Source organism: Pezoporus wallicus, unplaced genomic scaffold (genome assembly GCF_028554395.1).
Source record: "Pezoporus wallicus isolate ANWC-B61680 ecotype Strahan unplaced genomic scaffold, APGP_CSIRO_Pwel_v1 scaffold_2696, whole genome shotgun sequence".
In the NCBI taxonomy this organism is placed as follows: domain Eukaryota; kingdom Metazoa; phylum Chordata; class Aves; order Psittaciformes; family Psittacidae; genus Pezoporus; species Pezoporus wallicus.
In genome coordinates, this window is record NW_026637439.1 from 140,801 (window position 1) to 152,962 (window position 12,162).

General features: G+C 44.1%; 1 protein-coding gene across 1 annotated transcript; it reads left to right on the forward strand.

The window, feature by feature from the left end:
- The first annotated feature begins 1,660 nt into the window (after positions 1-1,660).
- CRHBP (corticotropin releasing hormone binding protein) lies at positions 1,661-10,149 on the forward strand. Its single transcript, XM_057405516.1, has 7 exons — positions 1,661-1,812; positions 2,229-2,322; positions 2,942-3,099; positions 5,121-5,331; positions 6,622-6,770; positions 8,092-8,209; positions 9,698-10,149. Exons 1-7 carry the CDS (start codon positions 1,732-1,734, stop codon positions 9,853-9,855), a joined length of 969 nt encoding a protein of 322 aa, XP_057261499.1. The 5' UTR covers positions 1,661-1,731; the 3' UTR covers positions 9,856-10,149.
- Positions 10,150-12,162: the final 2,013 nt, after the last annotated feature.

Here is a 12,162-nt window from a genome sequence, read left to right on the forward strand (position 1 = left end):
TTCTAACATCCTTCACCTCTTCAGAAAGTGAACATGTGATAAGAAGCATGAATGAGACTAGGCTGCCCCACAGCCCCTACTGGTCCCACAGGATCCTGGTGATCACAAGAGTGCTTCTCCCTATTCTGATTAGCCTCCCAGTCATCCTCTAAATGCAAGTTGGAGCTAAACCCTCCAGTTTTCCAACAAAACTTGTAATTCCCATAGGACTTCAATGGATTTTTCAGATTCCAAATTCGCTTGGATAATCCTCTGATAAAACTTTCCTAAAAACACACTGTTTAAACAGTTCAAGGCACATACCTAAAGTCTTGCTTCATGCAGTAATTAACCACAGTTCTTAAAATCAGTTTTAACAGCATTTAAATGCAACTTGATGTCAAAGTTCAAAAATAATATGTTCTCCATTTCCTAAGTATTTTTGTGCTCCTGAAACCCGCAACGGTATGGCAAATTCACAGAAGAGCCATGCAGATATAGAACAATGTTATAGTTTACATTAAAGTAAAGTATAGTTTACATTATAAAGTATAGTTTACATTAAAGTAAACTATAAGAATTACAGCATAATACAGGCAGAGCCACAGGCATACAGACAGAGCAATATTTACGTATTTGCTCTTTATTTGACTGACAAGTTTGGTGAAACAGCAAGCAAATGTTCTATCTACAAGCCCTAAGAATGAAATCAGAAGCAACAAACTTAAAGCTTTGAATTTTGGATCATATTACAAACATATTTCTAAGTTTTGATGAACCAAAATAATAATTTGACAGGGAAGCATAGAGCAGAAGGTGACATTAGTAAGAAGCCTGAGATGGGGAAAGGGTAGTTATTGTCTGCAGAGTATTGATGGTTCATCGCAAGTCAGGGGAAAATAAGAATGTACCCTACAGCTAATAGATCTGCTGAATTAATGGTATTTAGTATTAGGCAGAGTTATGAGTGTCCATTCCCAGAGTCATCTTTAAAAGGTTTTTCTCACGTTTCCCTTCAGGATCCGGGCTGGAGCAGTATCAGCTATGGGGAATATGCCCTTGGGAGCCTCAAGGTTTTCTAATTTTTGTATGAAAGCCATTATCTGGTGGAGAGCTGTCTGGCTTTGACTGTCCTTGTGCCAAAGTTGCTGGCACAGGACCTGGAAGCCAGCAGGTCCCCTGGCCCTGGGATGACGCTGACCCCAGGCTGCAAGCCTGGCTGGGATGTAGAGTGCTACCCAGGCCTGGCCAGTGGGAAACCTCTAGCACAGGTGCTGTGGAGAGATGCATGTCACAAAGCAGCAGGAGGCAGAAAGGGAGCCCTGCAGGTCCAAAATGCCCTGGCACAGGAAAGCAGCACAATATGGAGGAAGGGATGATCCTCGTTCCTCACTTGGGGTAAATGGAACTAAAAACACGGTGTGAGTGCTCTGACTGTATGGGACAGGCTCTCCTCCCCAGAGCTTTTCATCTCCACCAGAGAGATAAAAGACATCTGTCAGTGTGGGGAGTTCAACCGGCTTGAAAATTTGTGGCTGTGATTTGGACCCTCGTCATGCCCACATACTGTGTCACTGCAAGAGGAATTCAGTTACCATAGGTTACCCTATCAGTACAGGGACCAAGTGCCTCCCCTCTCAACAGCTCTATAAAAGAGTCTCTCCAAGATACCCCAGCAGCTCCTGCCTGCTGGCGCAGATCAGGAGAAGCCTGGCTGTGGGGAGAGGGAAGGCTGCCAGAAGAGGTGTCAGCATGCCGTCTGCATTCCAGTTTCAGTGCCACTTCATTCTCATCTTCCTGGCAGCCTCCAAGGGGGAGACCAGATACCTAGAGGTGAGCAATGGGGCACTTTGCTGTGCTTTTAACTGCTGTCTTCTAACTTGTACTCCCAGGTTTCAAGCATTGTGCTTTTTCTTCTCTTTCCTCCTATTCCCACTCCTCCTTAAACATACACCTGGGTAACATTTAATGCAACAGTCCCATACCATGCCCTTGTCCCCCCCAGTTTCTTTATCCCTTTTCCCAAACTTGCATTTTTACTGAGGATTTGAGATTTTCTGGGCTCACCTCCTAGGTGCTAGGTTTGCTCCCCTCTACTTTAGCTTGGCAGCTTTCTGACAGAGCTCTTCCACAGCTGCACTGCTTCTGGAGGAGGGATTTAAACTGCTGGTGCCTGTTCTTGAGAGGTGCAGGGAGGGGGCTGCATTTCACTTTGTCCCACACTCTTCCTGCCTTCTTTCCTTCACCAGGTGAGGGATGCTGGTGAAGATGAGCCCTTCCTACTTCTCAGTGAAGATCTGAAGCGAGAGCTGTCTGCAGGGCAGGTCTACCGGCGGTCGCTCCGTGAGTTTCTTTGGTACTCTGGTGGGGACCATCAGTGGGTTGGAGAGTCCTGGAGGGAGCTCAGGGCACAAGGAGGGGAACAGGGCTATCTCAGAGCAACAGAGCTGCAGGCACTTTCTGCAAGGTGGGGGAGAAGAATAACAAAGTGTTAAAAGTGTCGGGAAAACTGTGGTTGAGGCAGAGCGATTGAAATGAGGCTCTGAGACGAGGCTGGGGCTCAGAGCTGAGGGTCCCCAATAATGGGAGGATGGGGATTGGCCACCTGTGTCCCTGGGAATTGTCACATCTCCAGGGCAGGTGAAGAAGCTGTGATTAGAGGGAAATCTGAAGGAACGGGGTCTTTGTGCACTTATGCACATGCAGTTTTCTTCTCAGAGATGCATCGACTTGTCATCTCCCCCTGCACTCCCCCTCGCATTCTTGTGCTCACACTTGAGAGCATCCTCTTATGCTCAGCAGGCTCCTAATTGCTTCAGCTGAGTCTCCCTCTCCTCACCACTAGCCGGGTCTCAGTGTAAAGGTCTCTCCCCACCATCCCATTCCCTCTGCTGTGGGCACTGGAGCTGAGTCTCCCTCCCCAGCAGGATGAGGCAGCAGACCCGTGTCTGTGTTTCTGCAGGGTGCATTGACATGCTGAGTATAGAGGGGCAGTTCACCTTCACTGCAGACCAACCGCAGCTGCACTGTGCAACCTTCTTCATCGGGGAGCCTGAGGAGCTAATCATGATCGACTACGACCTTGTAAACATTGACTGCAAAGGGGGCGATTTCCTGAAGGTAAGAGGCTGGCAAGTTCTGTTGTGCGTCACCTTCCTGACATGTCAGACGTTCGCTATGTGTGGAAGGAGCAGGCAAATGCGTGTGTCTATGAGTGTGTGTGTGTTTCTGTGTGTAGAACAGGCTCTCACAAAGCAGCTGTCTCTGGGACAGCTGTTTCTCCTGCCCAAGGCACTCTGGGTATGTCTCCCGCATTACCACCCTTTAAAGCATAGTCGGATGCAGGCTGAGGATTCCTCTCCAAACCGCAGCACCGGCCCTCCTGAGCTTTTCCAGGAGCATCTCTGCTGAGTGTCCATACCTGGGGGACTGACTGAAATTTGGTCAGTACGAGCCAAGCCTGTCAGCCCCATGAAGAGAGTTTTCTCAGTGCATGCAAGCCCTCCAGATAATGATGCAGCTTTCTGAATGGCTGTTACTGCTCCAGGGTCTCTGCTTGCAGGGCACTTAACATCAGCTTATTAATAAGTGGATCACTGCAGGCTTTATTTCAAATGGCCCCACTAGAGCTTTCCAGGGTGTTTGCCCTGAACAGAAGGAAGTTTGTGACTCAGAGCCAGTTATGTTCCAGTATCAAAAGAAACTTCACCAGTGCATTTTCTTGTCAGGCAAAGCACTGACCAAGATCTGAACTCAGGTCAGGATTGCAAAGGAGGCTGCTCCCCACACCTTGCACTCTGCTCTTTACGCTGTGCTGGCTGTGCATAGCACAGACCCTATTCCACCCAGTGGCAAATTAAGCTCTGGGAGGTGGAAGGCTCCCCTTCAGCCCTTTCCTTGTGTCCCTCTCTTGGAGAGATGCTGTCCCCCTGCTTGCTTTCCTCCCAGGTAATTCTCTTCCTCCCATACCCGTGGCTATGATCTCTTCCAATGTTGTTACAGGGAGGCTGATTTCAGCTTGGTTTGGGTCCAAGGATTTTGTACCTAGACTTATAGTCACTTATGGAGGATAAAAAAATCTTTGAGGCTTTATAAAGGTTTCCATCCTTTGATCATGGGGTGCCAATTTCTGCATTAAACCATTGTATTTATACAGGCAGCTTTTCCCTTGTGTAATTTGAGCACCCATGTCTCGTTACTTCAGAAAATTTATAGTTCTGGCATATCCAGAGACTGATCCTGTATTTTTATTATGAGGAATTCCTACACATACATTAAGATTACTCACTGAAGTAATGGCAGAATCTAGTCATTGGGTTTTCCGGTACCAACTGGACCATAGAAGGGATTACTGGGTGAGAGCTGCTAGGAAGGAATCAAAACAGGCAACTGCGCAGCTATGCTAGAATTTAATACAGATTTCTAGTTCTGACACATTTTCCTAAAGACAGGGAGGGCAAACCATTACTGTTTTTGTTGTGAAGGAGAGATTTGTAGAGGTTGCTGCCTAAGGTCCTGCCAAGTAGGCAGCATTTGTTCTGCTTTCTAGGGATTAAGATGAGCTGATAGAAAAAGGAGAGAGCTATACCTCTGCCAATAATTCCTCAGCTGAAGCTTTATTGTATTCCAATAGCTCTGGAAGACATCCAGGTCTTTAATGACAAGCTGCAGAACATGAATGGTGGAAAATTTCAGGCCAGATCAGTGGACTTACTGCCCCGAGTTTGAGAGAGTGACTTATGTTTCATGTGGTTTCCAAATTTAGCTGGTAAAGAACTCTTAGTAACATAGAAATTGAAATAGTATGGAATAATAATAATAATAAAGATGCAAATGTGATGACACTGTAGCAAAAAAAAGAGCTGCTTCTCTCAAAAATAGTCACCAGCATTGTCACCTGAAAGAAATAAAGAAAATTAAAACAAAAATTTATATATATGTATTTCCTAAATGCAGTTTGACGCTTGAATAGTTAGTTAAATAGTAGGAAATTGATAAATACAAAGAATTTTTGTTTTCAATTGGTGGCTTTGAACAGGCAGTCTGGTGTCAAAAATAAAACACTGCCTGTAATATTTCATTTTTCTCTGCTAACAGAACAATAAGCAAAAGCCTTGTTTTCAATTATTGAACACCTATAGGTATTTGATGGCTGGATACTCAAAGGAGAGAAATTTCCCAGTTCCTTGGACCATCCTCTTCCTACTTCTGAAAGATACATAGACTTTTGTGAAAGTGGCAATATTCAGAAGAGCATCAGGTCATCACAGAACGTGGCAATGATCTTCTTCAGGATTCACCAGCCAGGCAATGGATTTACCATCACAGTCAAGAAAAACACCAACCTCTTTCGTAAGTCTGCATTTTACACCATCTAACGGGCTTGAGTTTGGGGCAGGAAGAAAAACGAATGTGTCAATTTGCATTGAATTCTCTCGCTGGCATTATCTGCCCTCACACAGCTCCAGTAGTGGCAATGGAGCCATGCACACCTGCAAGCCTGAGGATTTGACTCAGGTTCAGCATGTCTCAAGGAAAAAAGACAGTGAAGGGTAAGAGATAGCTTGGGCAGCCCTTCAGAATTCAGGGAAGAGGGCTCTTTCTTGCAAAGATCTTTTCCAAACTAGCATGTCATATTCCACTTGGCTGGAACAAATAGTATTAATTTAGAGAGTTTAATCTGAGCAATTTTTAGATCTGGGTGAACAATGAGGTAAAATATTTGAAAACAGTTGACAGCAAAACCACTATATTGAATGTTATGTGATTGTTAGGAGTGATACATGATTCCAAGAATCTATGCACAAGTTCTTTCTTTAAGCCTGTGAGCTTGCAAGGCACAAATAATGGTCACTTGCATTATTTTTCTGAGGGGGGACAGGCCACTTAACAATTATTGTTCAGGCCAGTCTGGTTTATCCACCTCACCATACAAAGGATGAAGATGATGGCCTGTCTGTCCTGCTCTTATCCCAAGTTGTTCAGACACAAGCCTGCAAGCTGGGTCCCCACACTGGTGAGGCTTCCATGCCCATGCATGTGATTACTGTGTGCAGTTGCTGGAGGTGTCTTCACTAGCCTGGTAAAGCAGCTGCAGCCCTCCAGATAAGTATGGAGGTCTCTTGTGTTGCACACACAGATGATAAGCTACTCCCTCACCTAACTATTAAGCTTGAACTCTAAGACAAAATCAGCATGTAACCACTCTAGTTTCAACGGGACTTTTTGCAAGGTAAGGAACTCCACTTAGGAGCAGCAGAATAGGACTTAAGGGCTTGCTAGCAATACCAGGAGACAACCACTCAAAGCTAAACAAAAGGCCTGCACCTGTATTTAGCTTCCTTCAAACTGGAAAACAACAGGAGCCCCTGATGTATGGATTTGAGGTGTGAGCTCTCCCACTGACTGCTTTACCCTCAAATTCTGCCAGACCTTATGCTACACAGTAAGCAATAGACAAGGAATTTTTAGGGAACAAATGCTATGCAAGAATGCCAGAAACACCACATGCATATTTTCCAGCATTTGGTTGTCACTCTCAGTAATTATATCATCTATTCTTTGTTAGTACTGAAAGTACGTAATCTTGCCACAGACAGTAGTGACTGCACAAGTAATTCTTATACCTTCTCCTGTGCGCAGCTTGCAATGTCATCTCTCAGACTCCCTCGGGAAGGTTTACCATGGTCATTCCTCATCAGCACAGGAACTGCAGCTTCTCCATAATATACCCAGTGGTGATAAAAATATCTGATCTTATGCTGGGGCATTTAAATGGCCTCTTTTTGAAGGTGAGTTGCTTATTTCCTAAGAAATTACTACCTTGTGCAGTTTTCCTGGTCACGGGAGAGGGAAGAGTGTTGAAGAGGGGATAGCCTGTGGCATGGATGCTAAGGCATGTGCACTCTGGGCCCCACGTGCACAGGCTGGAGGCTCTGTTTTCTCCCCAAAGAAGAGAGCTGGTTATGTCTCTGTTGCTATTGTCTTTGTAATGTTGCAGAGGCAAATTATGCAAAGTACCATTAATGCACGTAAATATTGGTTGCCATAACAAAGGGTAAGAATTTCATTAGAAAGAAAGCAGTGCTTTCTGTCTATTTAAACTAATGAAAGCAGCAGCTGTGCTGAACAGAGAAAGACGACATGGGTTAGATAGTGAGGTATTAGCATGGAGAAAATACAAAGGTGCTCACAACTGATTCTTTGCTCAGCATGCTGAGCATCCTCTGCTTCATTAGCATGGGGTGCGGTTTGGCCACAGCATTTGGTCCTTGGTGATGACCAGCAGGAGAAGACAAGAGCTGTTGGTGGTCCCCTGTGCCTGCAAGGTCTAAGAAGGTGCAAATTCCAAAACATCCAGAAGCATAGAAGCAAGAAAGTTTGTTTTCTGAGCCACTGAGACTGGCAGCACAGGTCACTCATGGGGACTGCTAGCATCTGAGCAAACCAGGCTTTGAGAGATGAGCAAATGAGTTGACTTACTCAGCAGCAGGCAGAAAAGGGACAACAGCAGAAGACATAAAGAAATCAAGCGCTTAAAAAGCACCATATGGGTGACAGCCCAAAGGTGTACAAGGTGTCTGCGCAAAATGTTTTTGGCACACATCATTAATTTTCAGGAAAAGAATGCTTGTGGATCTAATATACGGTGAGCTATTGTTATTATACAAAACTGCTCTTTTGGTTTATTCCTACTTTAATTAAGCTCTTCCAAAAGCAACACTTATTGTTTAGCAATATGTATGGCATAGTGGAACTTAAGTTCCTGCATGCCAGCTGAGTGCACACATGCAGCCCATGACTACATTAATTTGATTACATGTCTAAGCATCCAGAATCAGACTGCTTATCTGCACTAAAAGAAATTGAATCAACACCTTGACTACTCATCAGTAATTTTCATAGCCTACTTAGGTGTTTCTTCAGAATCCCTTAGAAAGTTAACTGACTAATGTCAAATTGAAGTAGTATTGCTCAGGATAAAACCAGCCTGATTTCATGCAGGTTTGAGCAGGAGAACTTCTGAAACCTACTGGTGGTTGCAGTCATGTCTAGAGAACTGCTACATTTTGAAAATAAATTATAAATAACTGTTAATCTCTGCCTTTTCAGAAACCATCAGCAGGCTGTGCAGGAGTGGGAGACTTTGTAGAGCTGCTAGGAGGAACTGGCTTAGACCCGTCCAAGATGTTTCCACTTGCTGATCTCTGTCACTCTTTTCATGGGTCTGGTAAGAGCTCTTTGGTCCACTTACCTCCATGTGATAAAATAATTAGCCAGAAAGAGTCACACAGAGGCCCCCCCAAACCTGGATTTCCTGCTAGAATGGTAAACTTCACATCTAGCAGAACATGAAATCTAAAGCTATTTGAACCTGTGGTTGGGCTGCATTACACAGCACACACACAAACACCTTCATTTGCGCCTGCACTAACTGTGTAACAAAGTTACACTTATTTTAAAAATGCTTGCCAGCAATACATAGGATTACTGGAGTGTCAACAGATAGATGAGCCTGGAAATTCGTAACAAATGGAGGCAGAATGGTTCCGTTTTCAGCTAAGGAGTTTTTTTCTCAGTTACTCGGTGTTCCCAAAGCCTCCTTTTCTGCTGCAGAAGTAACACGTACCCCTGAAGCCTCAGAGGTCCCACTCTGCTTTGAACCCTGGAGGAGCTCTGTTCCTGTTTCACTATCATGCCACGTCAGTGACCTATTTTTACCCCTAAAAATGAGAATTCCCAGTTTCCCTAAAATTCATTTTAGCAGAGCACCAAGTGTTGCAGTGATATGACAGACAAGCCCCTGTGGCATATGTGTTGTACCTCAGAATTATGAATAGGAACATTGAGAAGCAGCATATCCACAGGCCTGGAGAACAGGCATGTGTCTGGCGCTTCACACATGTGGTATCCCTTTGCCTTTCATCACACCACAACTTCATTTTCCAGGCACTATTTAAAGCTTTAACTGGTGTTGAGAGAATACTGAGGTGCGCGATGAGATTAAAATGTGCTTTCCTGGTGGTGGGAAGGAAGGGAAATCCCATCTCAACAGCCCTTGCTCTCCCAGTGACCCACCAGATTTCTCCTCCAGTGAGGAAGATGCTCCAAGCTCCTCAAATGAAAGAGGCTTTGCCAAACCCCTGCTCAAATGGCTTATCTCAAGCAGTAGCTACTGATAGACTCGATTTCCCGCAGAGTCCATACGCTGGCCATTGCCATTTGAGTTTGTCTTGGTGGGACTCTCACATGCCTTTGTTACTGTGAAGAACCTCCTTACACACAAAACCACTCGTTCCTCTAACAGGAAGCATTCCAATATTGTTCATTTTTGGTACGTTTAGGATAGGGCAACATTTCCCTTACCCATTGTTCCTTGTATCTAACAGTAGCATACCTTATCTTCCCAAGATATCTGCATCATGTCCACCTATGCATATCTAAAACCATAGGTGGATAGGAAGTGAGTGGCATTTGCATGAGTAAAGGTTACAACACTTGATTAAATACCCAAGCCTTTGTACAGTAAAACTAACAAATACAAAAGAAGGTATTTAGTCAGCAATACCACCACTGGCTGGTCTCACACACAAATTTGCTCTGCTTTCAAAATCGTATGTATCAGTACTTTGTAGTTCTCAATGTTATTTATCTTTTATCCCTCTCTTCCATATAAGTGTATCTTTATATCTCCTCAATATCTCTTTTCCTTAATTAGCACAAATGAAAATTGGCTGTGACAATACGGTACTGAGAATGGTCTCCAGTGGCAAACATATCAATCGTGTGACGTTTGAGTATCAACAAATCAACCTGCAGGAAACAGAAAACAGAAAGGAGAACAGCATTGAGGAATTCTGCTTTCCTAGTATCTGAAAAACCAGGCCACACATTTCCACATAGCTAATGAAAATAAGGTTCTGGTGAACTAAAAAATATGTATTTTTCCTTTAAACAGCTGGTAGTATCAAGTCTTTCTACAGTACAATCGTATTTCTTTTTTTCATACAGATCAGTCATTCCCATGAACAAGCAAGAAAAAGCAACCAATATATTAATCTTTGTTACTATCATGGTATTATTTCTGCAGTGTTTAAGCTCATTTACCATGCCCAAAATCAATAGCAAGAACAGAAAGCTATGTTTCCCAAATAAATATTATTAGGAAAACAGAAAAAGACCCTCTGTATATCTAGTCTGAGTACATAATGAAACCCACAATAAGTATGAACTTCACGCAGCAACTTTATCCTTTTATATCAGGTATAAACAAAAAAAATTAGATGGTGGAATACACTTCCAGTTTTGTAAGAGGAAACCCAGCATTAGTGTGTGTAAAAACTACTGGTTTGTTTATGACTATAAATGTACTATTTATTTCTAATGACATGTTTTTAATAAAAATTTATAGCATGGAAACTTCCTTACATAAATCCAAATGTAAATAAATTCATGTAAAGCGTTGGCAAAACATTATTATGTTGTATTTTTCTGAGGAGCTCTTCCAGCATTCTGGTTAAACTTCCCAAGTCTTGTGCAATTTTCTGGAAATGACAATTTTGATCATATGTTACTGTAAAACTGTGGACTATTAAAGTAACACTATGGGCAGAAACTTACTTTGCCAATCTTGTGTACACCTCCAAGTGGAGTATGTTCCAGCTGTACACTCACTGACACCTTCCCTGGGGAGTAATTTTGGTCAGGTGTCCTGCTGACCTGTGGAAGCATGGATATAAAAGTACAGATTCTTATTTTACAAACCTTTGGTGACCCAGAAGAGGAGTGTAAGCCTGAAGAGCTCTAGGAAGCACAGTGCAGCAAAGGACCAGGGTTGTGTCCTAGCTTGGAGGGAGATGAATGGACTGATTCCTATGTTTTCTGGGAGTACTACCTGGGAATAGTGAGACCAAATAGTTCCTCCTTCGATGTTCAATTAACCGTCAACACTGATTAATCCAGCTGCATGCTGGATATCTTCAGCACTGGTTTGTGGCTCCTAATCTCATAGTCAGTCACCAAAAACCAAACGTCTTGAGTGGTCAGCAGCACTGAAGTTAATCCCTCCTGGCTGAAGGGGGTGAAAACCACAAGATGCCCCAGTCTCTCCCTTTGTAGGGTTTTGGGAACCTAGTTTTGGTGACTGACTCATGAACAGAGGGATGTATTTGGCATCATGGTCAGACTCAGACAAGTGTGTTGACCCTGCCGGGCTGTTCAAAAAAAACCCAGATAAAGCTGCTGCTGGCTACCACGAGGCATGTAGCCTGGCTCTGGGCTCTGCTCCAGCTCCATGCAACCCACCATGGGCTTCCTGGGCCCCTTGTGTGGTGCTGGCAGTGCTGGTATGGTCACCCAGCACTAGAGACATTGAAACATAAAAAAAGGAAAAAAAATAAAATCGAGACTCAAAGAAATACCATTTTTCCTGAGAAAATTTGCAGTAACAGAGGACCTCTGTCCCCCAGCATCACATTCAGCTTACCCTTTCTGGGTTCCTGTCACTTTCAGGGTGGCCCTAACTTCATCCAGCCCCACCAGCCTTTCCTGGGCACCCTTTGGTGAACCAGGTCATGTTTCTGGGCTGTACAGTTTGGGAACAATCTCATAGGTTCCCATATCAGACTGTACCTGTCCACATACCTTAACAGTGGGGAGGGGTAGAGGTCTGTAGTAGTACTGCTCCTTGGTCACTAAAAAACCTCAGAGGAGATGAAATATCAATGACATATCTAGCTCAGTACTAGGTCACCAGTGAAGATAAACTTACAGTCTCTTGCTTAGTGCAGTTTAATAGTGGTATTTCCCACCTTTCAGCTTTATGTGGCACTTTTTTTTTTCAATCCGAAAATTCACATGCAGGAAAACCAGGGGATCAAACCCAGTCAGCATGGTTCTTGAAGGGCAGGTCCTGCTTCTCATTGTAGGATGCGAACAACCTGAACTCATCTTATGACAAGGTGATCCTTGTAAGGTGTGGCCAATGATACAAGATGCAACAAGGCAAAGTGCCAGGTCTTGCACTTAGGCCACGACAACCCCATGCAGCGCCCCAGGCTTGGGGAAGAGTGGCTGGAAAGCTGCTCATGGAAAAGGACCTGGGGGTGCTGATTGAAGGAGCTGAACATGATCCAGCTTGTGGCCAGGCAGCCAAGAAGGCCAACAGCATCCCGGCCCCAGCAG

Bases quoted from the DNA above. Each gene is read 5' to 3' on its own strand.
- CRHBP (XM_057405516.1), top strand. From the start codon at position 1,732: ATGCCGTCTGCATTCCAGTTTCAGTGCCACTTCATTCTCATCTTCCTG. The intron at 2,323-2,941 runs GTGAGTTTCTTT...GTGTTTCTGCAG, and splicing joins GGTCTACCGGCGGTCGCTCC to GGTGCATTGACATGCTGAGT. The intron at 3,100-5,120 runs GTAAGAGGCTGG...GAACACCTATAG, and splicing joins AAGGGGGCGATTTCCTGAAG to GTATTTGATGGCTGGATACT.